At 42.4% G+C, this 27,645-nt stretch overlaps 2 protein-coding genes across 6 annotated transcripts in view; both read left to right on the top strand.

Annotated features, from left to right (window-relative positions):
* The window catches only part of LOC134338604 (uncharacterized), a 277,845-nt gene extending 274,076 nt beyond the window's left edge, over window positions 1-3,769 (top strand). For all 3 annotated transcript variants that reach the window (XM_063034574.1, XM_063034572.1, XM_063034573.1), the window contains one exon: window positions 746-3,769. In XM_063034574.1, the coding sequence (XP_062890644.1) occupies window positions 746-750 (5 nt within the window). In that variant the 3' untranslated portion in view covers window positions 751-3,769. The remainder of the gene's footprint in view (window positions 1-745) is intronic.
* Window positions 3,770-4,013: 244 nt separating this feature from the next.
* The window catches only part of crybb2 (crystallin, beta B2), an 87,514-nt gene continuing 63,882 nt past the window's right edge, over window positions 4,014-27,645 (top strand). For 2 of the 3 annotated variants that reach the window (XM_063034579.1, XM_063034577.1), the window contains exon 1: window positions 11,394-11,553. The gene's annotated coding sequence lies outside the window, so the exon portion shown is untranslated. Of the gene's footprint in view, window positions 4,126-11,393; window positions 11,554-27,645 lie in introns of those variants that run through there. The other variant, XM_063034580.1, reaches the window with a different exon arrangement.

Raw genomic sequence — 27,645 nt, 5'->3', positions numbered from 1 at the left:
CAGATTTGTGCTGATGGAGTAGATAGATTGTTGTTATTCAGCATTAATTAGAATGAACTTATAACAACTTCCTGTTGTATTGCTGCCAGTTTTTACAATATTTCCCCTTGACAAATCACCAGTAGACTTTATATCTGTTTGATCTATAGGGGTGGGAAAATAAATTATTAATGGAATGGATTTTGGAGTTTTTAAAAATCCCAAACACATGCATATGTACAAAGGGACAGCTTTAAACATCTCCCTTTGTCGATCTTCTTCATGCTAAAGTCCAGATAACTGATGGCTAAGGCAAGTGTACACTATCCCCCGTGCAAAGAAACAAACTGTTATGCAAATTTGCACAATAAATTTCAAGCAGCAAAACAAGTCTCGTTTCTCCATCCTGCCCACGTACACAGACCAAGACCACAGTTAAGTTCCTCTGTGAAGAGCTATTGTTTCTGCTATGAGATACTGGTCTTAAATTACCAGTCTTTCATCTAAGTGGAGAGTCCTTTTTTGATGTGCAGAACCAAAACCTGAGCATCAGATGTTTCTGTCTGTTTGTGTTAGATGGCAACAAGGCTGGAGGCCTCATCTGCATAATGACTGGGTAAGCTGTGTCAGTTAGAAAAGAGTGGGTAGCAAATTGTGTGTGGGGGGGTGAAATTTTCCTTTTTGCATAATGGATTGGAGGGAAGGTATCAAATGTACAAGTTTTTTTTTCCAATACTGAAGTAATCTGCTTAATTTTGTTTCACAGACTAATGAATGAAAGACACTCAACAGAAAAATGAGTCCGATACAAGCCTTAAATGTCCACCAACGTAAAAAGAGAAAAAAAAAACTTGTGCTGCTCTCGTTGCTTCCTGCCTCGCTACCTGCATGGTGCCTTCCCATAGTACTTTGTGAATAGGCTGCTTAAAATTCATACATGAAACAGAATAATGCTCTATTTTGTCAGATACTAGGGTTCATTGCCTGGAACTCTTAAGAAATGTCACTTTAAAACAAATAATAATAAAAAAAAAGAAACAATTCTCATGACTGTGATTGAGCTGGGGGCTCTCCACAGTGCTTCAGTTGTACAAGGGGTAGTATCTGTGGAAGTTGGGAATTGGAGAGAACATGACCCAGGAAGTTCTGGTGCATACAGTCACTCTTACCAATTTGGGAGGACAACTACTCTGGGGAATTCTCGGAACAGTGAGTGCTCTAACACAAAGAACAGATGAGCCAAACTCATTGAAATGGAATTTACCGTCAGCTGACCGGGACTATCTTACATGATTTTTGCTATTTGAGAACTGCTGAAGCTTTGGTGCTAGTGTTAAAAGTTCTAAAAATCAATTCCTTGCTTTAAACCTGTCTGCATCACCTTTGTTAGTGATCCAATAACCTCTGTTCACTGTATGTTTTCCTATCATTCGTGCCCATGGGATGATCTGTGTGTAGCATTATATTTGTGTAATGGGGAATTGAGTATTAAAACCAACGATTTTCATCTCCTCCCATCTTGGAATTGATTTTTACAACTTTGGCGATATTCACTCCTCCTGAACTCTTGTAAGAACTAGACAGCGCGTGTGTTTTCTGTTTTTATGAAATGTAAACAGAAGATGAAAATGTTTACCACCATGACAGGAATGTAAGTATGACTGGTTATGTCACTAATTGTTTGGTTAAATGTAGAACAATTTTTACAAGATTCTTATGTCCTTGGCAAAACCCATCTTTGACTCTGGTTTAAGCACTCATCTATGTTTATGAACTGTTGAAATATCTGCCAACCGGTCGGGTAGGCAAATGCCTTGTTCAAGGATTGAGCTTTTGTTCAATATATATTGAATTATTATTTTTTATTATTTCTTTCCTTCAGATGCAGGAAGAATAGCAATAACCTGTTAATATGTTAACTGTCTGAAAAAGCGATGTAAATATTTGTTGGTTTTGTGTTGCCTTTGTAAACAATTAGTACAAGTGGGGCAAGGAAATGAATGAGGCTTCATACCCAACAGTGTGGCTGATAGAGGTTTTAGCCCCTTGCCCGTGCGTCCCACAGTAAATAACAAATACTTTCAAGGCATTAGGTTAAAATCTGAGTACCAGAGATACCAGGTAATGACTCAAATTTTCTAACATTGGAATTATTTTACTGCAGACTGTACCACTTTTAACTTTTCAACCAGTTAGCAATATTGGCAAAAGTTGTGGAGTAAATTAAGTGTTTCCTCCTACTCTAAAAAGAGGAATAAAAAGTGTAAAATTGAAGACTAAGGTGGGTAAACTACAAGAATGATCAGGTGTTAAATACAGGCCTATGGAACAAAGGCTCAAAGGTCAAATTTAATGTCAGAGAAATGTATACAATATACATCCTGAAATACTTTTTCTATTTGGTTCCATAATATTACAATACTATGAAAACACAAGGGAGGGTGGACTGAACATGTCGTGGGTGCAGCCTGCAAATGTTGTCTTTGCCTTTTCTTTACCTGTGGGTTTGCAACCTGCCACAATATTTATTGGATTGTACAGTTAAGTACATATTTAACAGGTATGAGGGATTCCCTTTTCAATCATTTCACAGTTAGGTATTACAAAGAAGTCTGTGATTTAATACATATTTTGGCAAGAAGGAAGTTGTTCATCCATTGTAAAAGGGGTACCAGTACCAGACTGCTGGAATATGCTTCCAGTTAAACGAGGCAAACTTTATGTGGCCCATAACTAGTTCTGAGCTGCCATAGGTTTTGTGCCAAGTGTTTACATTCCCACTCTTCTCAAAGGAATCTCTGGTTACTCCTGTTTCAAATCTATGGTTGCAATCTGGGTTTTGTTTCTCAATATTCAGAGAATGCACTGAAATGAGATTGAACTCCTCAGAGGAAGTCTGGATGTTGTATATTTTTATGGTGACATTCAGAATAAAGTTTTACAGACTGTGATTTGCAGTGGTTTTAGCCAAAGTTTCTGTTCTTTTTTTAATCTCCCAAACTTTAGCCCTTTGAAGAGAGCAGATCAGGAGTTGAAATCTAACTAATATAGGAAGCCAACTTGGTAAACCTTTCCGATCCTCAGCAATCTGACTAGATTTATTTTAAATTATTATTTTTATCATTGGATAGGGGCTCTACTTGTCTTTTGGTTAGAGTTGAGCCCTTAAAAACAAATGATGGAATTGTCTCAATCTTGTTTGTCAGCCCTTACCCAAAATATTCTACTGAATTGTAAGAACTTAGAAATATTCCCTACTGATCCCATGATTCATCATGCTAACTAGGCATTTCTTCCTCTTCAAATTGTTATGCTTCTAATTTTAATTCTTAACTGAGTGACGTAGAATGCAACGCAAATTGATTAGCTAAAATGCTGCACAGAAAATGTTTTGATTTTCTAAACAGAGGATATTCATATATGTAACAATTGGAATGATTTCCTGCACAGTTTTCAGTTCTGTGAGCACAGAAGGTTGATTGGCATTCGGGTAATCATTGCGTGACTCAACAGTTTCTCTTAAATCTTTATTCTGAATGTATGTTTATGAGAATTATAAAAGTATATGGTATTTTATATTTTGAAAGAATGATAATGGTGAATGCGATATTTGTAATTACTAAAAATTTTTTTTTTGTATTTTAGTTTTACAATCTGATTAATTCATGATGTATAAATGAGTCCTTTGTTATGTTTAAAAAGTGTAGATTTCATTTACTTGCACCAGCAAACATTTCTGTGTTTCACCAATTTCCACTCTTCAGTGTTAGGTACAGTGTTTGGATTAAAAGTGACCCTTTTAATTTAGTCCTTAATGTTTCGTATTCCATTCTGGACTAATGACGTAAAGATTGATACAGCTGAGTCTGACTGGTCTCAAGGACTAACATCTGCATTGCTCGCTGAATGTATCTGTGCCAGATGAACTCTGGACGTAGTTTACAACTTGTAGGATTGTTCATTGCTTGATTCTTTCCAGTAGTAACTGAGTAGAGCAGCTGTATCTCCTTGGATTTCCACACTCATTACTGAATCTTTTCCTGTCCAAGAGATGTGCAACTTATAATAAGACTATGAGACATAGGAGCAGAAGGTGCTGCCGGACTTTACCAATGGTGTTCTCACATTGACCCTGACCCCTTGAAGGTATGTATAATACTCTGGATGAATATTTTTCAACTCCAGTAGGGAATTTTAATGATTCATTTTTTAATATCATTCTGAGATCATTTTAGATTTACAATTGTGTAATGAAGCATGAGTATAACAAAAGTGTCTGCAGATTTTGTCTAAACCTTATAGACATTGGTTTGCACACTTTACCAATATGTACATTTTGTGGCAAAGATGATCAATTATTCTTTGAGTTTAGTTGGCTGATTTATAGATCAAATGTACTACCTGTGCTACTTCCGATTGAAACGTCAGAATTACGTATTGAGGTACATTCCCATTACTTACACTTTATTGTCGCCATACAATTGATACTAGAACGTACAATCATCACAGTGATATTTGATTCTGCGCTTCCCGCTCCCTGGATTACAAATATTAAATAGTAAAAATAGTAAAAATTAGTAAATATAAAAATTTAAATTATAAATCATGAATAGAAAATAGAAAAATGGAAAGTAAGATAGTGCAAAAAACCCGAGAGGCAGGTCCGGATATTTGGAGGGTATGGCCCAGATCCGGGTCAGGATCCGTTCAGCAGTCTTACCACTGTTGGAAAGAAGCTGTTCCCAAATCTGGCCATACGAGTCTTCAAGCTCCTGAGCCTTCTCCCAGAGGGAAGAGAGACGAAAAGTGTGTTGGCTGGGTCTGTCGTGTCCTTGATTATCCTGGCAGCACTGCTCCGACAGCGTGCGATGTAAAGTGAGTCCAAGGACGGAAGATTGGTTTGTGTAATGTGCTGCGCCATTACCTGCTTGAGGTCAATTCTGTGGTGACTAGTTTACCATTGGAACGGTTTCTGCTACATCAGACATAGTTGCAGAATTAGCCTACACCAGGGGTCGGCAACCTTTTTGCCTCTGTGGGTCGGATTGCGTGTAATGAGTGGACGGTGGGCCAGATGAATGCCATAAAAAAACTTGAAATATGGGAATTATCCATTTAAATACACCTAGTTATGTTTTGCCTCAAACTAATGAATAATGCATGCTAGAAAATCATTTGTGCTTAAGGTTGCCGACCCCTGGCCTACACAGTCCATCCAGTCTGCTCTACCATTCCATCATGGCTGTTTTGTTATTCCTCTTAACCCCACTCTCCTGCCTTCTCCTCATAACCTTCAAGCCTTTGCGAATCAAGAACCTATCAACCTCCGCGTTTGGGCACCACGCTAGTGTAGCGGTTAGTGCGACACTATTACAGCTGGATGCATTGGAGTTCAATACCTGTGGAATGCATGGGTTTTCTCCGGGTGCTCGGGTTTTTCCCATGGTTCAAAACATACTGGGTAAGTTAATTGGTCATTGCTAAGTGTCCCATGATTAGGTTAGGGTTAAATCGGGGTAGCCAGAGGGCATTTGGGGGCATGGCTCGAAGGGCTGGAAGGGGGCCTCTTCCACGCTGTATCTCTAAATAAATATATATATACCTGTTGACTTTGCCTCCACAGCCGTCTGTGGCAATGAATTCCACAGATTCGCTACCCTATGGCTCTTTCATCGGAAGTTCCTCCTCCCCTCTGTTCTACAGGGGCATCCTTCTATTCTGAGGCTGCGCCCCTGGTCCTGGACTCAAATGTGAGAATTGGAGAGGCAATGCTCAGCAAGAGAACCAGGAATGTTCACCTCAACAAAGGAAGACAAACTATTGGATATTTCAGAGTTTGGTAGTACAGAAATTTTTTTCTTTCTGAAGTATGGAGAAGGGTTGCCAGGGAACTGAGAATGTCTGAAACCAAAAACTGTGATGATTAGCAGAAAAGCCATTCAATCTAGCTTATTTTTATAATTACCTCCATTGCATATAAAGCAGTTGGGATTCACACCACGCCGCATTCAATTGAGATTTAAATAAATAAAGAATATGTCACAATTTCACTGATAAGACTAGCCATTGACAGCGAACATTTTCTTTTTAACAAACACAAGAAAATCTACAGATGCTGGAAATCCAAAGCAACACACACAAAATGCTGGATAAACTCAGCAGGTCAGGCAGCATCGATGGAAAAGAGTAAACAGTTGATGTTTTGGGACGTTTCTTTTTTTAAGTTATTTTGGAAACTTGTACAGTGACTTGTGTGCGTGCACATGCACAAACATATGATGAAAGTTTTTGAAGCAAATCTGTCATAGATACTAAAGTTCAGTTTACTACCAGCACCCTCCTGATACTGATTTGAGATTGGTCAATATTAATGTTTTTACACAATTGAAGAGGAAGAAAGCCCTTAACTCTGAGTGGAGTCATCAGGACACCGTCATGATGGCATTTTTTTTTAGCAGGCTTTCTTATTTTTATGAGGCCGAGTTGCTAGCTCGGTGCTCAACCCAGCACGGATGGAAAGTGTGCAAGGGAGCCGGCTGGATTCGAACTCAAGAGCCTTCGCTCTGAAGTCTGGCACTGTTGCCACTACGCCACCAGCTGGCGTTTTACACAATTACTCATTATATTTGGTAGATAAAAGCTCTCTAATGAACATGTGGGTTCAATTGCCTGGAATATTTATACAGTACTTTCCCTTTGGGATTTTTCTCACTTGACTTTTAGAAAATGATGCACTAGAATTATAATGTGTTTGTATTTCATTAACTGGGGACAATTAAACCAGAAAAAAAATGGGAATTTAAATGGAAAATCAAAAATGAACAATAGGAAATTGCTAATCTTGTACAGAAATAGGCAACGTTGCTCATTTCAGTAATTGTTTTTTTTTATATCTCCAGCCCTACAAATGTTTAATTTCTAAAGAAACACCTCAGCTTTTTCAAGAGGACAACCAAGTTGACCACGGTTGTATGGGTTAATTTTCCATATTTTTATCTAAAAACACAATCAATGTCTCTGGAAAGCATCCAAGGCTTTGCAACATTTCTCCAGTTCTCTCTTTTCTTTTGCTACAGAGATGAGGAGGAAATTCTTTAGCCAGAGGGTGGTGAATCTGGAATTCATTGCCACACGTAACTGTGGAGGGCAAATCATCGGATATATTTAGTGCCGAGTGTTATATTTTGTAACTTAAAAACATCAAAATAACTGGAAGGAAAACAAGGGAGTCCAAAATAATGCAAGTCTTAATTTGTCCTTTAAGTGAGGCATGCACATATCACGTGGTGAGTGTCATCATATATGTAATCAGTCATTTTTACATATAACCTGTAATGAATTATCTAAACAATGCTTATTCAACAACATACTTACAATATTATTGTCATTTTACTGAAATATTAATTACACAACAGAGGTTGATGGTGAGGACATCAAAGGTTATTGGGAGAATGTAAGAGAATCGGGTTGGGATAATAAATCAGCCGTGTTACAATGGTGGAGCAGACTCGATGGGCTGAATGGGTAATTCTATTGGCTTATGGTCTTAGTATGTATGTTATCCTTGATTAAGGTTCAGGAGGAAGCATTTTGCATTATAAAAGATTTTACTAAAGTATTAAGTGGGGGAAAATACTTTACTTAGAACATAAAACATTACAGCACAGTACAGACTTTTTGGCCCATGATGTACCAAATTTTCACCTACTTTAAAATCAATCTAACCCTTTTCTCCCACATAGCCCTTTATTTTTCTATCATCACGTTCCTATCTAAGAGTCTCTTAAACGTCTTTAATGTATCTATATTTGATTGTCCTCTTAAAGCTAAGTGGAGTAATTGTTAGCAAGGAAAACAAATCTGTCTGAAGGAACCATGAAAGACTAAATGGATAACCAAACTATGCACCAGTAGACAAGTGAGTGAGCAAACATACAATCTGTTCCTGGTTAAACTGAGTGGACACCTGGAAAGTATTGGGGAGAATGGAGGCCTGAATCTTTAGCATGGGTAGTATCTATGAACAATCTCTAGCTGGCAGTACAAGGGGGGAGAAGTTATTAATACTTACAAGAGGAATTTTAAGTTTCCACTCAAAAAGAATGGGACTTTTATATTCCAGCAGGAAGAATAATTGTTCAACTTTCTCATTAAAATGCTTGGACAGAATCAGGTTTAATATCACTGGCATACTTCCCTAAGCCCTATCACCCCTACTGAGATGTAGACTGCTGACAGTAGCTCACCAGAGTCCTCTGTCCTGGGCTGGTTTTTCAAGTTGTCCTGGACCCAGCCTGTAAACACACGTATGAAGAAAGTACAGCAGTACCTCTACTTTCTCAGAAGTTTGTGAAGATTTGGCATGACATCTTCTATAGATGCATAGTGGGAGTGGTTGCATCACGGCTTATTATGGAAAAAACAATCCTTGAATAGAAAATTCTACAAAAAAAATAGTGGATACAGCCTGTTCCATCACTGGTAATGCCCTCCCCACTATTGAGCACATCCATACGGAGTGCTGTTGCAGGAGAGTAGCATTGATTATCAAGGACCTCCACCACCCAGACTATGCTCTCTTCTCGTTGCTGGCTTCAGGAAGAAGGTACAGGAGTCTCAGGACCCACACCACTGGGTTCAGGAATAGTTACTACCCATCAACCATCAGACTCTTGAACCAAAGGGGATAACTTCACTCACCCCTTCACTGAACTGTTCCCAAAACCTATGGACTCAGCTTCAGGAACTCTTCATCTCATGTTCTTGGTACTTAATGCTTATTTGTTTATTTCAAAGTTCAACATAAATTTATTATCAAAGTACAAATATGTCTCTATATACAACCCTGAGATTTATTTTCTGAGGAGATAATAAATCCAATAGTTATAATAGAATCAATGAAAGACTGTATCAACAGGGTGCATAATGAACCGCAAATACAAAAAGAAAGAAAATAAATTAATAATAATAAATAGATATGGTTCATGGTTTACTGCTCCTGAAGTAAATGATCAGCTCCTTGGTCTTGCTAGCATTGAGTAAGTGTTTTCTTTTGTAGCACCACTCAGCCAAAATTTCAATCTCCCTCCTGTGTGCTGATTCGTCACCACCTATGATTCAGCCTGCATCATCAGCAAACTTAAAAATGGTATTGGAGCTGTGCTTAGCCACACAGTCATAGGTGTAAAGTGAGTAGAGCTGGGGGACTAAGCACACAGCCTTTTGGTGTTCCTGTGCTGATGGAGTTTGTGGAGATGTTGTTGCCAATCTGAACAAACTGGAATCTGCAAGTGAGGAAATTGAGTATCCAATTGCGCAAAGAGGAGTAAAGAGCATTCTGAAGCATGCATCTTCACTGTCTAGATGTTCCAGGGTTGAGTGAAGAGCCAATGTAATGGCATCTTTTGTGCACCTGTTGTGCCAGTTGGCAAACAAGTGGATCCATGTCGCTTCTCAGATAGGAGTTGATATGATTCAACACCAACTTCTCAAGACACTTCATCATTGTGAATGTAAGTGCTACTGGACAATAGTCACTGAGGCAGGTTACCACGTTTGTCTTGGGCACTGGTATAGTTGAAGCCTACTTGAAGCAGGAGGGTACTTCTAACTACCAAAGAGAGAGTTTGAAGATCTGAGTGTACACTCCAGCCAGTAGATCAGCACAGGTCTTTAGTACTCAGCCAGGTATCCCATCTGGGCCAGATGCTCTCCGTGGGTTCACCCTCCTGAAGGCTGCCCTCACATCAGCCTCAGAGACTGAAATCACAGGGTCATAGGGGGCTGTAGGAGTTCGTGATGGTTCCTGCATGTTTTGACAGTCAAAGTAAGTATAGGCATTGAGCTCATCTGGAAGTGAAGCCATGTTGCCACCTGCAGTATATCATTTGATTTCATTTTGTAAGAGGTGATAGCATTCAAGCCCTGCCACAATTGTTGAGCATTCTTTGTTGATTCAAGTTTAGTCCAGAATTGCCACTTCACCTGTGAGATGGCTTTCCGGAGATCATATCTGGACCTCTTGTAATTTACTTGAATGCCTCTCATCTGGCCCTCAGCAAATTGCGGATCTCATGGCTCACCCAGGGCTTCTTCTGGCTGGGGAAGACACTGAATGATTTTGTGGGGACACACTTGTCTACAACTTTTTATGAAGACTGTGACAACCGTGGTGTATTCATTCAGATCCACATACAAGTCCTTGAACACGGCCCAGTCCACCGACTTGAAGCAATCCTGTCACCACTCACCCGCCTCCTGTGACCACCTCTTTGTTGTCCTGATTCTGCAGCCTTGCTTTTTAGACTCTGCTAGGAGAAGGACAGCCAGGTGATCAGATTTCTTGAAATACAGTAGGCATTCCTTATCTGAATATAGCAGTGGTCTAGTGTATTAGGACCTCTGGTACGACAGGTGATATGCTGATGGTAATTGGGCAGCGATTTCTTCAAGCCTAGTTGAGATCCCTGACTATGATATGAAATACTTTGGGATGGACTGTTTCTTGTTTGGAGACAGCATCATATGGGTATCTTGGTATCTCAAGTGCTTATTTATAGTCAGCTGCTGATAGTATGTAAACAGCGGTCAGGGAACCCTTGGTAAATCAAATGGTCAGCATTTGATTGTTAGCTGTTTAAGGTGTCAATTTTTTTTCCTCTATTTTGTATTTGAAGTTTGTTTTCTTTTGTACGTTGGTTGTCTGACCTGTTGGGAGCAGTCTTTGATTGATTCTATTGTGTTTCTTGGATTTACTCTGTATGCCAGCAAGAAAACAAATCTCAGGGTGTATATGGTGACATATCTGCACATTGATAATAAATTTACTTTGATCTTTGCAACTTGAATGTATTTTGGTGAGAAAATCATTGAATTTTCTCCCACTATTTCAACAACTTAAATATTTCAAAAACCTTGTTTCTAGAAAAATCAGAAAGCAAGATCATAACTCAGATTAATCAGGACTTGGATTTGTTAATATAGTAACTGTAATGAAGGAATATGGCCTATAACCCAAAAATACTCAGCGCATCAGGCAGCAGTTGTACAAAGTGATATTTCACAGCAATAACTACGTCAAGGACACTGAAGGTAACAAATGCAAACTCTCAGCTGTATTTCTTACCTATATAAGAAGCACATTCATATTAACAGACTCTCGTTGATGTGATTGCTCTAATTCCATTTTTGGTAGTTTTCAGAAAACAGTTGCGGCAAAAGCTCTTTAGAAAACCTCTACTGGCTCATTTACTGGTCTCTTGATACACAGGATGACATTTATCTGTTCTGACATCTATTCAGAAAGCTTTGATCTATTTCCAACAGAAATGAATCCACAGCACAAAACACGAGCGGGCGGGGTGGGGGGGGGAAGCAAATTAATTTGATTTTACGTTGAGCAAAAGGACCAACTTAAGTTTTTGTTACAGTTCCAGCTGTGCTGTAGTTAAGCTTCAGCTATCCCTACCTCAGGGAGTAGAATTGCTTAGCTGGTTACGGCCCTGTGTCAAAGGATGTGGTTTCCCTGAAGTTTGTTCCAGCTAGCCGCTTCAATCTCTGTAAATAAAGATTATGGTAAGATTAAAAAACTGTATTAATTTTTGTACAACTTAGTTACATAAGTACTTGAAAAAATTTCAGACTTAACGTGATCATGTCATAAACTGTGATAAAACAAGAACATTTAATTGCTATCCTGATCATGGTTCAGTGAGTTCTGTGTATAGAGCAGAAATGGCTCACATAAATGATCATGAGATAATTAAAGATAGGAGTGCCTATCTGGGTCACATTGGCTTGCTCAGTTAGAATTTTAAATATTTTAACATCCAAATGTTTCTAAGATACTTTTAGAGTTGATATCCCACACTCGCCCCTCTCTGCACGTTATTATTTTGTATGGCTTAGATAGGTTCCCAGTCCTAAAGGTTTACAAGTGTACTTTTAGCCTTTATACCTGGGGTCCACAGATCCCTTGCTTAATGGTATCGGTCCAGGGCATAAAAGAGGTTGGAAACCGCTGTTTTATACGATCTGTAAAGTGCATGAATGGTTTCTCCATAGACAGGACTATGCATTGCATGTTTTCTGCATTCAATATAAACTCCCTCTATTCTGCCCATTATATAACTAAGTCAATACAGATAATTTGTCATCTGCCTCTAAATCTACTGCTTATGTTTCCACTTCTGTTTTCTCTCTACTGCACCTTATAGTAAACCAGTGCCTGTTCACTCTTAATATTTTTTGATACTGTCTCTATGCCTGCTCATGCCTTAATTTTAAGATTCTCTTCCTGAGAAGAGACGACTCATGCCTATCTGTCTCTATCCCTACAATCATTCTCCACCCCTCCGACTCTCTTGGCTCACTGGCATTCTTCTAGTTCTGATTTTGAGCACTATATCAGTTTTTCTCTCTCGATTGCCAGTTGAAATTCCACTGCCTATATTCGAAGCTCCTGAATTCCCACCTTAAGATTTTCCTGCCCCTTTCAATATCCTTCATTAGTAGAGCTACTAGGACTTGATGTTTCAATCCTTATGGTAAGTCGGCACTCTCGATGTTGGCAGTGGGTTTGGAGTGGTGACAAGGAGGGAGGGTAGGTATCGGGGTCATCAGGTGGGCACCCTCCTTCTTTGACGTTTCGCTGATAAGCCCACGACATTTCCAGAGGGCTCAACGGTGCTACCTGGCGTCCCAGATACACCCCCCTCAGTTCCATACCCTCCTGTCTTCATCTTGCAGCCCAGTTGTTGTCTTTCCTTTTAATCCAAATCCAATTGCTGCTTTCTTCTGCTGCGTTTGACAAGGACTTGATTGCTTGTTGGAGGGAGTGACCCCTGCATCCCGCTTCTACAGGGAAAATCTTGGTCTTCCAGCCATTCTGGGCAGCTTCAGTTGCCAGTTCAGAGTACTTGGTCTTTTTCCTCTCATAAGCTTCTTCAACACCATCTTCCCATGGTACTGTCAATTCCACAACGTATGCCAGCTTGGCTGTTGTGGACCACAGGACCATGTCTGGCCGGAGTGTTGTAGCGGCAATGTCACAATGTAGCCAAAACACAAGCTTTTTTTCCAAGTCCATGTCCATTTTCCAATCCCGAGCAACCTGCAGAATGCTTACACCTCATTAATATGTCCTTGAAAATTAAGTTCTTTAACCAAGCTATTATCTTGAACAGAATCAGGTTTGATATCACCAGTATATGTTGTGGTGTGGGCACGTGGCCAGGTGGTTAAGGCATTGGACTAGCGACCTGAAGGTCGTGAGTTCAAGCCCCAGCCGAGGCAACGTGTTGGCACTTAACCACACGTTGCTCTGCGACGACACTGGTGCCAAGCTGTATGGGTCCTAATGCCCTTCCCTTGGACAACATTGGTGTCATGGAAAGGGGAGACTTGCAGCATGGGCAACTGCCAGTCTTCCATACAACCTTGCCCAGGCCTGCACCCTGGAGAGTGAAGACTTTCCAGGCGCAGATCCATGGTCTCGCAAGACTAATGGATGCCTTTATTATATGTTGTGAAATTTGTCAACTTTGCAGCAGCAGTACAAAGCAATACTTAATAATAGAGAAAAAATTGAATTACAGTAAGTATATATATTCATTAGTTAAATTAAATATGTAGTGCAAAAATAAAACAAAAAGAGTAGTCAGGTAGTGTTCATGGATTCAATGTCCATTCAGAAATCAGATGGCAGAGGGGCAAAAGCTGTTCCTGTATTGTTGAGTGTGTGCCTTCAGGCTTCTGTACCTCCATCCTGACGGTAGCAGTGAGAACAAGGCATGACTGGATATTGGGGGTCCTTAATGATGGACGCTTCCTTTTTGAGGTATTGTTGCTTAAAGATGTCCTGGATACTATGAAGGCTAGTGCTAAATCTGTATTAATATTTCCTTATATGACTCAATCAATTATAGAATGTAGAACACTACAGCATAGTAAAGGCCCTTTGCCCATGATATCGTACTGATTTTATAACCTACTCTAAGATCAATCTAACCCTTTCCTCCTATATAAGCCTCCACTTTTTATCATCCATGTGCATATCTAAGAGTTTAGGTCAATAGGTACATTTAATGTCAGAGAAATGTATATAATATACATCCTGACATTCTTTTTCTTCAACAAACATCCACGAAAACAGAGTGACCGAATGTATCTCTACCACCACGCTGGTAGGGTGTTCCACACACCCACCACTCTCTGTGTAAAAAAAAAACTTCTCCGATATCCTCCCCTATGTTTTCCTTCAATCTCCTTAAAATTATGCCCCTTCAAATTAACATTTATTTGAATAGCCCTAAGAATCGGATTCAGAACTAGTGCCAAAACAGAAATAATAAAAAAAGTGAGGTAGTGTTCATGGGTTCAATGTCCATTTAGAAATTGTATGGCAGAGGGGAAGAAGTTGAGTGTGTGCCTTCAGGCTTCTGAAGCTCCTTCTTGATGGTAACAATGAGAAGAGGGTATGTCTTGGCTGGTGGGGTCCTTAATAATGGATGCTGCCTTTTTGAGGCATCACTCCTTGAAGATGTCTTGGATACTGCAGAAACTATTACCCACGATGGAGGTGACTAATTTTACAAATTTCTGTAGCTTCTTTCAATCCTGTGCAGTAGTTTTGAAAACTATCACTGTACTTATTACAGTAAACATTTAATTTGATTTAAGTTTGAGTTTAAATGATCTGTAGTCCTAATTTCTGCATTTCTGATCTCCATGTTGGCATAACTTTGTGCAACACTTATCAGGTTATCTTTATAGCGGTGCGACAACATTTTAAAGTGCTATAATGCAACCCCTCAGAGAAATTTCCAATGTGTGGAATGGCATTTCCCCAAAGGACTTAAGAAAGTTGTTCAGGTTGCTCTCTCGAACACTTGGCCAAATTTCTCAACCACCTGTGGTTAGTAGGAGTGATGATTTTTTCCATTTCCAGGTGCAGGGATCTTTGGTAATTAAACTAACGCAGCCTTCTATGTGCATTTTATTTGGTTTTATTTGGAGATACAGAACAGTAACAGGCCCTTTTGTCCCAACAAGTCCAGCACTGCCCAGTTAATTCACTAACCCATACCTCTTAGCAATATGGGAGGAAACCGGAGCACTGGGAGGAAACCCACACAGTCATGGGCAGAACGTACAAACTCCTTACAGGCAGCGGTGGGAATTGAACTGGGTTTGCTGGTGCTGTAACAGCTTTACACTACCATGCTGTCTGGGGCTGCTGCACAAATACGACTGCAATCAGTGCGGGGCCAATAAGAGAAAGGGAGGTGTAAGGAGAGTGGCCGTTGTGAGCGTGAGCCAGTGTTAAGAGCGGTCAGAACACTCTTTGGCAAGAACAGGCTTGGGTGAGCACAGGCAAGTTTCTAAGTAAGTAAATTTCTAGTAATTTTTTTTCTATTAGTACATAGCTCATCATCATGGCTTGGCTTTGTAAATGAAGATTTAGGAAGGGGGCTGCCCATGTCTGCTGCAGGCTCGCTGGTGGCTGACGAGGCCAATACGGGACAGGCAGGTCCGGCCACAGCGGCTGCAAGGAAAATTCTGTTCTGGGTTTGGTGCTGCTGTATCACTGTTCTTCCTCCTTCTCCTTTTGTTCTCAATGCCAGCCCTGCGTGCGTTCTCGAAGGAGGAGACAGACTGGTGAACACTGGCAATGGTCAATGTGCAAGCACCAAGGGATTTCTTCAGAGAGTCCTTGTACCTCTTCTTCGGTGCCCCTCTGTCACGGTGGCCAGTGGAGAGTTCGCCATACAGCACAGTCTTGGGTAGACGATAATCCTCCATCCCGGAGACGTGCCCTGCACAGCATCTTCAACAGCATGGCCTCAATGCTGGTGACCTCCGCCTGTTTGAGGACTTCGATGTTGGTGACAAAGTCACTCCAGTGGATGTTGAGGATGGTGCGGAGGCAGCGCTGGTGGAAACGGTCAATGAGTCGTAGGTGGTGACAGTAGTTGACCTACGACTTGGAGCCATACAGGAGGGTGGTCCGTACAACGGCTCTGTACACACTGATCTTTGTGCCTTTCTTCAAAGGCTTGTTGTTCCAGACTCTTTTGTACAACCTGCCGAATGCGCTGTTTGCCTTTGCCAGTCTGTTGTCAATCTCTTTGTCGATCTTGGCATCTGACAAGATGGTGCACCCCAGGTAGCTAAACTGGTGGACTGTCTTCAGCTCTACCTCACCGATGGTGGTGCAGGGAGGGTGGTAATCTTTCTGAGGTGTGGGTTGATGGAGAACTTCTGTCTTCTTCAAGCTGACTTCCAGTCCGAGGAGCTCGGCAGCCTCTGCGAAGCAGGATATGATACGCTGCAGTGCTGTCTCTGTGTGGGCGACAAGGGCAGCATTGTTGGCGAAGAGTAGCTCTCGGATGAGTTGCTCCAATGTCTTGGTGTGGGACTGTAGTTGCCTCAGGTTGAACAGGTTGCCATCGGTGCGGTATTGGATGTAGACACCATCCTCGTCATCAAGGTCTTCTGTTGCCTTTTCGAACATCATGCTGAAGAAGATGGTGAAGAGAGTTGGCACGAGGATGCAGCCTTGCTTTACTCCGTTGCCTATTGGGAAGGGTTCTGAGAGGTCGTTGTTGTGTCTGACTTGGCCACGCTGATCTTCATATTGCTGGATGACCATGCTGAGGAACTTTGGGGGGCATCCCCAGTCATTCCATGATTTGCCACAGACCTTCCCTGCTCACGGTGTCGAACGCTTTAGTAAGGTCGACAAACGTCACGTACAATCCCTTGTTCTGTTCCCTACATTCTCTTGAAGCTGCCTGAGAACAAATACCATGTCAGTGGTGCTCCTGTTGGCTCTGAGCCACACTGGCTCTCTGGGAGGTGTTCTTCTGCAGTGATGGGCACCAATCTGTTCAGAAGTATACTTGTGAGGATTTTTCCTGTGATAGAGAGAAGAGTTATCCTCCGGTAGTTGGAGCAGTCGGACTTTTCCCCCTTTGTTCTTGTACAGGGTGATGATGACTGCATCACGAAGGTCCTGTGGTGTTTACCTTGTCCCCAGCAGCAAGGAACTCGTGGAGTTTGGTGTGTAACACTGGGCCCCCATGCTTCCAAATCTTAGGTGGGATTCCATCAACTCCCGCTGCCTTGCCATTTTTCAGCTGCTCTATGGCCTTGACTGTCTCTTCTAGGGTTGGAATCTTGTCCAGTTCTGTTTTCTCTGGCTGTTGTGGGAAGTGATGAATTGCTGAGTCTTGGACCATGCGGCTGGCGCTGAAGAGAGTCTGGAAATGTTCCAACCACCGGTTCAGGATGGACGCCTCGTCTGTGAAGAGCGCCTGACCATCTGCACTGTGCAAGGGACTCTGGACCTGGTACAAAGGGCCATACACGGCTCTCAGTGCTTCATAAAACCCTCTGTAGTCACCGGAGTCTTCGCAAAGCTGATTTCTCTTTGCAAGGTTGGTCCACCACACATTCTGAATCTCTCAAAACTTGCGCTGGAGGTTGCTGCATACAAGGTGGAAGGCTGCTTTCTTATCAAGACAAGATTGCTGAGCAAGGTGCGCCTGGTGGGTGGATCTCTTCTTCACCAGGAATTCTTGGATCTCGTTGTTTTCATCTAACCAGTCCTTGTTCTTCTTTGTGGAAAACCCTAGGACTTCTTCAGAGGTTTGCAGGATGGTGGTTTTTAGGTGTTCCCAAAGCACTTCTGGAGAGGAGTCTGTGGGGAAATTGGGATTCTGAATCCTCGACTGAAGATTCATCTGAAAGTCAGCTTTCACTTCAGGGGACTGGAGTTTGCCAACCTGAAACTTCTTCCTTGGAGCACCTCCTCTCTTTGGCCTGGGTTTGAAATCGAGACTGAGTTTGTAGCGGACAAGATGATGGTCCATATGACACTCTGCGCTGGGCATCACTCAGGTGAGTAAGACGTCCCGAAGGACTCTCTGGTGCACCAAGATGTAGTCTATGAGGTGTCAATGCTTGGACCGAGGATGCATCCAGGTTGTCTTCAGACTGTTTTTCTGCTGGAAAATGGTGTTAGTGATGGTGAGTTGCTGCTCCGTGCAAAACTCTAACAGAAGGCGCCCGTTGTCGCAGTTTCCAATACCATGTTTGCCAAGTACTCCTTTACAGGCTTCTGAATCTTGGCCTACTCTGGCATTGAAGTCGCCAAGGATGAAGACCTTGTCATCTGCAGGGGCGTTCCGTATGAGGTTGCACAGATCGGTGTAAAACTTGTCCTTTTCTGCAGTATCCGCTTGAAGAGTGGGGGTGTACACGCTGAAGAGTGTGGCATGCTGCTTGGTTCGAAGTGGGAGGCACACAGAGATGATGCGGTCGGAGTGGCCCGTTGGCAATTTTTCAAGTTTGGAGGCAATGGAGTTCCTGATCATAAAGCAACACCAGAAGGGCGTCTCTCAGTATCTGGCTTGCCCGACCAGTAGAGGGTGTATCCAGCGCCATGTTCTTGAACATTATCTTCCTCTGGGAAGTGGACTTTACTGATAGCAGCGCTGTCGACATTCAGTCTTGAAAGTTCATGCTCAACTAGAGCGGATCGTCGTTCTGGGCGACCACTGTCTGCTGTATTGAGCATTGTTCTGATGTTCCAGCATGCGAGCTTTAGTCCTTGCACTCCTTGTGAGGGAGGTGTGCACCTTTTCTTTCTTGTTGTTGTTCGACCGCATTTGAGGATACCCGTTGACCGCGGCTAGCCAACTGGGCGAAATGGAAACGAGCTTTGGTTAGGCCACCTTTCCTAGGCCCCTCTCCATGTGGAGCAAGCAGTGCTGTCCCTAGAGAAGGCTGCTTGGTCGTTCAGGGTGCTGCCGAATGATATCGTCGTCTCCAGGGTCAACATCAGACGACCCATACACCTGAACCGCCTGCACGGGATTGGAACTGAGGCTTCCAGTGTCATCTTCCTCCTGCTGTTTTCGCCCCTTTCCCATCACTGCAGGGCTTGACGAATGGCTGGGGAGGATGGTCGTAGACATGGGTGTGTCCTTCGGCCTGCGCAATGGTACTTTAGGTGGAGTGCAGTGTGCACGGTACTGGCCCCACCCTTTACACCTGGGGTTCATCTGCCATAGCCCAGCAAGCTGAGATGGTGACAGCGAGGTCCTCGGGTGGTAGGATTTATGTCGGAGTGTCCTTCTCCGAGGTGGATGGCCTGACAAGGCTAACGAGCCCCACCTGCCCGGGATGGATTCAGAGTTGTCTTTCTCTTAGGCTGGCTGCCAACCAAGGCTAACGAGCCCAGCCTACCCATCCAGTTATACCGTCGGGCACTCGGTCGGTGGAAACGGGGGGCACCGGCGAGAAGGTGTTGCTACAGATGCAATAATGTAGGAGAGGCCATTTGTAGTGGCCTCCTGCCTAGCAGGCCAGGCAGTGACCACACACGGCAATCACTACACCGGGAAAGGAGAGGCAATGTATTACGCGTTCACTTTCCCTGGGTGAGCAGGACATCAGGCCCAGACCTCACCTGCCAAATATTACTGAAATATTAAACACACCACAGGAGCCATTCCTCATCTTGCTGCCAACAGAACTGTTCTTTGAATGCTGTGTTTGCTTCAACTACATGGCCATTCGAATGTTTCAATTCCTCCTTCGTTTTCTCTAAGTGTCCTGGCCATACTTTCACTGTTTTAAACAACATTATCTGTAGCATGCTTCCAGTAGATTTAACATACTTGTTCTGCCTAGACTCTTGTCTGCTTTCAACAGAACACCACTGTCTGAAAATCTGAAATAATACTTTGTCTTTTAAATCCTGCAAATTTAAAACATAGTTCTTAAGCACATTTTTCAGTTAGTATTATTTCAACCTAACTGACTGTGACGTGCTTTGTTTTGTGACCTTACACTGTTTGAATAGATAATACATATCCAACTATTTTTCGTGTTATCAATCCCTTCAGTACTCTTCCATTATAGCAACAATGTTAACACCAAGACTCATCAGAAACACTTTGAAATGGACTTATGCACTTAAAACATTTTACTGTTTGTTAAAGTACCTCTTATAATAGATCAAAGATGTAATCCAATGTGTTATAACTGCAACCTTGTAAGGTCAGAAATTAGTTAGTAACTGCCATCAAAATTGATCTGGTTGTTTTGCAAGGTCTAAATTCATTACTTATATAAAGGGTAGCAGCATCCAAGCATGGAATGTATTACTTTCCTTTTGATGAATAATCCCTCATTTTCCTCTAGAAAGTATAGCTTTCTGCACCAGCTGACTAAACAGCAAAGCATGATGGATCTTTCTTACATAGCTGGTGTGCTAAGAAAGGGTCTGGAGGTAGTGGTATGTTCTTTGCGTGAGATGTGAGAACTCTGGGAGACCTCCAGTCTCCCCCATAACTGCATTTGTGTGGAGTGCACCAAACTGCAGCTCCTAAGAGACTGTGTTAAGGAACAGAAGCTGCAGCTGGATGACCCTCAGCTCATATGTGAAAATGGGGTAGTGATAGATAGGAGCTACAAAGAGGTAATCAACCCTAAGTTGCAGGAGGCAGGTACCTGGGTGACGGCCAGAGTGAGAAAGTGAGTAGGCAGGGAGTGCAGAGTTACCCCTGTGGCCATTCCCCTCAATAAGAAGTATATTGCTGTGGTTACTGTTGACAGGAGGGGGCGATCTACCAGGGGAAGCCACGGCGACAAGGTCTCTGGCACTGAGTCTGGCTCTGTGACCCAGAAGGGAGGGGGTGGGGAGGAGAAAAGGACAGCAGTGGTAATAGGGGATATCGTAATTACCGGAGTAGAAAGCAGGTTCTGTGAGTGTGGAAGAGACACCCAGATGGTATGGTGCCTCTTCGGTGCCAAGGGTCAGTGACGTCTCGGATCAGGTCCATGGCATTCTTAAGGTGAAGGGTGAACAGCTGGGAGTCGTGGTACATGTTGGCACCACTGATATAAGTTGGAAAAGAGAAAAGGTCCTGAAGAGAGGATGTAGGAACTTTGTAGCAGAAAGCTGAAAAGCAGGACCTCCAGGGTAGTAATTACTGGATTGCTGCATGTGCCATGTGAGGGTAAGAATAGGGTGATTTGGCAGATGAATGTGTGGCTGAAGAATTGGTGCAGGGGACAGGGTTTCAGATTTCTGGATCATTGGGATGTCTTCTGGGGAAGTTAGACCTGTGCAAAAAGGATGGGTTACATCTGAACCCAATGGAGACCAATATCCCTGAGGGCGGGTTTGCTAGAGCTGTGGGGGAGGGTTTAAATCAGTTTGGCAGGGAGATGGGGACCAGAGTGATAGGGCTGAGGAAGGGCAATTGATTTCAACTAGACGCAGTGTGTAGTGAGACTGTGAGGAAGGAAAGGCAGATGATAAGGCAAAATTACAATCAGTGGGATACGTTAAGTGAAACGGGACCAGAATCAGAAAGGGTGATGAATTCAGAACTGAAGGTGTTATATTTGTATGCACATAGTGTGACAAGAGTCCTTGACGAGGATGATTTGGACCCAAAATGCTGGATTATCCAAGGCTAGGATCGAGATACAGAATAAAACTGGATCGAGAACTGAGCACAGAACAAAATGCTAGATCATATCTCCTTGTCGGGCTTACGATTGAGCACTCTGGGTCTGTTCAGGTGCTCTTTAAATACTGAATTATTGGCACCCAAAACATGATTTCTAATTAGCGGGACGGTCCTGAATCCTTAAAGGGGCTCCCCCGGCTATCCATATTCCGGAGAGCTGGAGCATCTAAACTCTGAAAGCTGACGTGATTGGGTGCGTGTTGTAACACAGAGTATACAGAATAAGGTAGATGATCTTGTAGCACAGCTAGAGATTGGCAGGTATGATGTTGTGGGCATCTCTGAGTCATGGTTGAAAAAACATCATTATTTTGTCCTTTAGCTCTCTTATAGCTAGGAGAGCACTTTTGTTTAAATGGAAACAATTCATGCTCAATGGTTATGCAATGTTATGTCATGCTTAGATTTAGAGAAGATTCGTTGTTCAATTTCTGAATCTCGTCAAGACTTTCAAACATTGTGGGGACCTTTTCTGAATTATTTTCAAAACCTTCAATTCATTGTTTAAATTCAGATGTTGGCTATTATTATTTTTTATTATATGAGAAGGTATTTTACCTTTTCTTCTCCTTAATAAACAGCTTTGCTCTTGGTAGGGGTTAGGTTCTTCTTTTTGTAATAAGTTAGTATATTTCAATATAACTATTGATTAACTTACATGAATACGGGGTAATGAGATTGTTATGAATAGATATAATGTAATTGTTAGTTTTTTAAAAATCTTTTTTGACCTCTTATATATACTTTCTTGTACTCTGTATTCTTCTATGTAGAAACTAATAAAAATATTGGAAAGAATGAAGATCATAGTTGGGATCTTAACATCCAAGGATACACATTGTATCAAAAGGACAGGAAGGTAGGCAAAGGGTTGGGATGGCTCCTTTGGTAAAGAATGAAATCAAATCCTTAGAAAGAAATGACATAAGATGAGGAGATGTAGAACCCTTGTGGATAGAGTTAAGAAACTGCAAGGGTAAAAAAAACCCTGATGGAAGTTATATACAGTACAGACCTACGAACAGTAGCCAGGATGTGAGCTACAAATTACAAACGGTGGTAGAAAAGACATAAAAAGGGAAATGCTGTGATGATTATGGGGGATTACAATATGCAGCTACATTGGGAAAACTAATGCAGGTTGTTGCTGGATTCTAAGAAAGGTAATTTGTAGAGTAGCTACAAGATGGCATTTTAGAGCAGCTTGTTTTTGAGGCTACTAGGGGAATGACAAGTATGGACTGGGTGCTATGTAATGACCAAGATTTGATTAGAGAATGAAGGTAAAGGGACCTTTAGAACCCCACATGATACAATTCACCCTGCAGTTTGAGAGGAAGAAGCTTAAGTCAGATTTATCAGTATTACAGAGGCATGAGAGAGCAGATGACCAAAATTGATTGGAAGGGGATACTAGCAGGGATGATGGTAGAAATGGGGAAATTCAGAAAGATGCAGGGAAGATGCATCCTGATGATGAAGATGTACTCTATAGGGAGGATGAGGCAACTGTGGCTGCCAAGAAAGGTCAAAGACAGCATAAAAGCAAAAGAGAGGGTATAAGTTATTGCAAAAATTAGTGGGAAGGTGGAGGATTGGAAAGCTTTTAAAAACCAACAGAAGGCAAATTTAAAAAGTCATAAAGAGGGAAAAGATAAAATATGAAGATAAGCTAGCCAATAATATTAAAAGAGGACACTAAAAGATTTTTTTAGATATATCAATAACAAAAGTGAGGCAATAGTGGATATTGGACTGCTGGAAAATGATGCTGGCAAGGTAGTGATAGGGACAAAGAAATGGTGGATGAACTTAATAAATAATTTACACCAGCTTTTACTGGGGAAGACACAAGCAGTGTGCCAGAAATTTGATAGTGTCAGGGGCCAAAACTGAGTGTCATTGCAATTACTAAGGATAAGGTGACTGGGAGGCTGAGAAGTCTGAGGGTAGATAAGTCACCTGGACCAGATGGACTACACCTCAGGGTTCTGAATGAGGTAGCTGAAGAGATTGTGGAGGCATTACTAATGATCTTTCAACAATCACTAAATTCTGGATTGGTTCCAGAGGACTGAAAAATTAGAAATGTCACTCCACTCTTTAAGAAGGGAGGGAGGCAGAAGAAAGGAACTTATAGGCTTGTTATCCTGACTTCAGTGGTTGGAAAGATGTTGGAGTTTGTTATTAAGAATGAGATTTTGGGGTACTTGCAGGCACATGATAACATATGGAAGAGTCAGCATAGTTTTCTCAAAGGGAAATCTTCTCTGACAAACCTGCTGGAATTCTTTGAGGAAATGACGAACAGGATAGACAAAGGAGATTTAGCAGATGTTGTTTATTTGGATTTTCATAAGGTCTTTGACAAGGTGCCACACATGAAGCTGCTTAACAAGGTAAGAGCCCATAGTCTTACAAGAAAAGGCACTAGCATGGATAGAAGATTGGCTGACTGACAGGAGGCAAAGAGTGGGAATAAAGGGGACCCTTTCTGGTTGGCTGCTGGTAGTGCCACAGGGACCATTGTTGGGATCACTTATTTTCAAGTTATATATCAATGATTTGGATGAAGGACTTTATGACCTTTTTGGCCAAGATTATGGACGATATGAAGATTGGTGGAGGGGCAGGCAGTGTTAAGGAAGAAGGACTTAAGCAGATTGGGAGAATGGGCAGAGAAGTGGCTGCTGGAATTAGGGAAGTGCAAGGTCATGCACTTTGGCAGAAGGAATAAAGGTATGGACTATTTTCTAAATAGGGAAAAATTTCGAACATCAGTGGTGCAAAGGGACTTGGGTATCCTCATGCAGTATTCCCCAAAGGTTAACTTGCAGGTTGAGTTTGTGGTAACAATGACAAATGCATTGTTAGCATTCATTTTGAGAGGACTAGAATACAAAAGCAAGGATGTAACACTGAAACTTTATAAGACATCATCAGACAACATTTGGAATATTATGAGCAGCTTTAGATCCCTTATCTAGCAAAAGATGTGCTGACTTTGGAGAGGGTCCAGATGAAATTCACAAGAATGATCCCAGAAATGAAAAGGTTAACATACAATGAGCTTTTAATGGCTCAGAGCCTGTACTCCCCGGAGTTTAGAAGAATGGTGGGGGTGGGAGGGGGGAGCGGTTCTCATTGAAACCTATTGAATATCAAAAGGTGTGATAGAGTGGATGTGGAGAGAATATTTCCTGTAGGTGGCGTCTAGGACCAGGGGGCACAGCTTCAGATTAGAGGGACATCTATTTAGAACAGAGATTGAACTGCTGCTGCTAAATTGACAAATTTCACGTCACGTGCTGGTGATAATAAATCTGATTCTGAGGAAAATTTTCTTTAGGCGGAGGATGTTGAATCTGTGGAATTCATTGCCAGAGACAACTGTGAGGGCCAAGTCATTGGGTATATTTAAAGCAGAGATTATTGCAGAGGAGAGTCATGGGCTATGTTTTACAGTTTTATGGTCTCCATCATGATTCCAATGGCTGGCCTGTTGTCCATGCTTCCCGGCCCATGCTCCTACAGGCGACACCCTCCTGTAACATACTCCAGTAATAACCAATCTCTGCCTCCCTGCTCTCAAAGTTCAAGGTAAATTTACCATCAAAATACATAAATATCACCATGTACAACCCTGAGATTCATTAAATCCATAACAGAATCAATGAAAGACCGCACCAACTTGGGCATTCAACCAGTCTACCAAAGGCAACAAACTGTGCAAGTACAAAGAGAACGAAATAATAATGAGTAACAAATATTGTACTGTTGTCCAATTTGGTTCCCTCATATATTGAAAAAGGATCTAATACTTTCCCCGTACATATGACAAATAAACTCTTCGCGGGCTTCCAGCCGGGTACAAATATCGATTATAGCCGATATTTCGAGGACAATCTCTGCCATCTTCTTCAGGGATGATGCCTGGGCTGCAGTCTGGTGGCATTTATACCCTCATCATCCGTCCTTCCAGATTAGTTAGACTTCATTCAATCAAGTTTCTGCTGTCCCACTCTGTTTACAATCGCATTCCAGTTCTTACTTAGAGCGAGACCTTCATCTTTGTCAAAATTCAATTCCTCTAGTTTTATTTCAATGGCTTCCTTTACCAGGCAGTCCCAAAGGCCATTCCTACGGCACAGTAGTTTTGTGCCCTCAAGGTTGTAATAGCCAGGGTGGTAATGGGGATAAGCTCCCATCACCCAATGCTCCCAAAAACATGCACCTCAAATAGCCTCTGACAACCCAGTCCAGATCCTGCCCTTCATGTGTGGCTTAGCTACTAAGCCCAGCGGAACCATTTCTACTGGAAGGCAAAGGCAGTTTACTCTTCATTAATTCTATTATAGAAACATAGAAAACCTACAGCACAATACAGGCCCTTCGGCCCACAATACTGTGCTGAACATGTACTTACTTTCAAAATTACCTAAGGTTACCCATAGCCCTCTATTTTTCTAAGCTCCATGTACCTATCCAAGAGTCTCTTAAAAGACCCCATCGTATCCGCCTCCACCACCGTCGCCGGCAGCCCATTCCATGCACTCACCACTCTCTGCATAAAAAGCTTACCATTGACATCTCCTCAGTACCTGCTTCCAAGCACCTTAAAACTGTGCCCTTTCACGTTACCCTTACCCATTTCAGCCCTGGGAAAAAGCCTCTGACTATCCACACAATCAATGCCTCTCATCATCTTATATGCCTCTATCAGTTCACCTCCCATCCTCCATTGCTCCAAGGAGAAAAGGCCGAGTTCACTCAACCTATTCTCATAAGGCATGCTCCCCAATCCAGGCAACAGCCTTGTAAATCTCCTCTGCACCCTTTCTATGGTTTCCACATCCTTCCTGTAGTGAGGGACCAGAAGTGAGCACAACACTCCAAGTGGGGTCTGACAAGGGTCCTATATAGCTGCAACATTACCTCTTGGCTCTTGAACTCATGGAAAAAGGAAGACTGAAACAAGACCGGATACAACAAACATGTGACAGCTTCAGGGCTGAAAGAAGGAGACCGAGTGCTAGAAAAGAATTACGTATACTGGTAAAATGAAAGTTGTTGAAAAATGGGAAGAAATGGTCTCTGCAGTGGTGAGCCAAGCTGGTGATCTGCCTGTCTATAAGGCAAGTCCTGAGAACCAGTCTGGGCCCATATGAACATTACACTGGGATTTATTGCTCCTTTGTGGATGTCTTCCTTCTGAAGATGATGAACAACTTTCTTCAATCCCTGTTTGCAAATACAGAATTCACTGGAGTACTAAGAATGAACAGTCAGTTGAAGGGGAAGAAAATCCAATTGACTTTGAAGAGGGTGAGGCCCCATATCTCAGAAAGGATGTGTTGTCATTGGAGAGAGTCCAGAGGAGGTTCACGAGGATAATTCCAGGAATGAAGGGGTTAACATATGAGGAGCATTTGGCAGTTTTGGGCCTGTACTCACTGAAATTTAGAAGAATTGGGGTGGGGGGATGTCATTGAAACCTACCAAATATTGAAAGGACTATATAGCAGACATCCCTGTCATGGTCCAGTCCGTGAAGTCTGCATTCCGGTTCACGGTCCTGTGTACATCAATTCGTATTCCAGGTTTTCCGGTTTTCCCTTGTGTGCCTTAATTGAGGCACGTGATTCTGATTTTGGGCTGGCTACATAAGTAGTTCCTGGGTTTAACTTCATTTGCTGGACTGTTTCCTTCCTTTCCCTTCACCTTCCTCCTGAAGCCTCTGCCTGAAGCCTTGCCTGCAACCTCTGTCTTGCTGTGTCTAGATAGGGAACTGTCTATCGTTGTTTGGAACTGTCTCTGCGTCCACACCTTCGCTAGGTAGGTCCGGCCGTTTGCCGCTACCTTGTGCTGGGAACCGTCTCTGTGTCCACGCCTTCACTAGGTAGGTCCAGCCGTTTGCTGCTACCTAGTGTTGAGAACTGTCTCGTCGTGTTCAGCATTCTGTGTATGAGTCCCGGCCCCATGTCCTGTTCCCAGGGAGGGGTCCCGGCTCTGTGTTCCATGTTCCTGTTTTCCCCCGACCAAGGCTCTGCGTTCCTGTCCTCATGCTGTCCAAGTCAAGGCTTCATGTTCTCATCCTGTCCATGTGGTTCGTCCTGTG

This window comes from Mobula hypostoma, chromosome 27 (assembly GCF_963921235.1).
Source record: "Mobula hypostoma chromosome 27, sMobHyp1.1, whole genome shotgun sequence".
Taxonomy (NCBI): domain Eukaryota; kingdom Metazoa; phylum Chordata; class Chondrichthyes; order Myliobatiformes; family Myliobatidae; genus Mobula; species Mobula hypostoma.
This window is presented reverse-complemented; position numbering and strand designations above follow the sequence as displayed.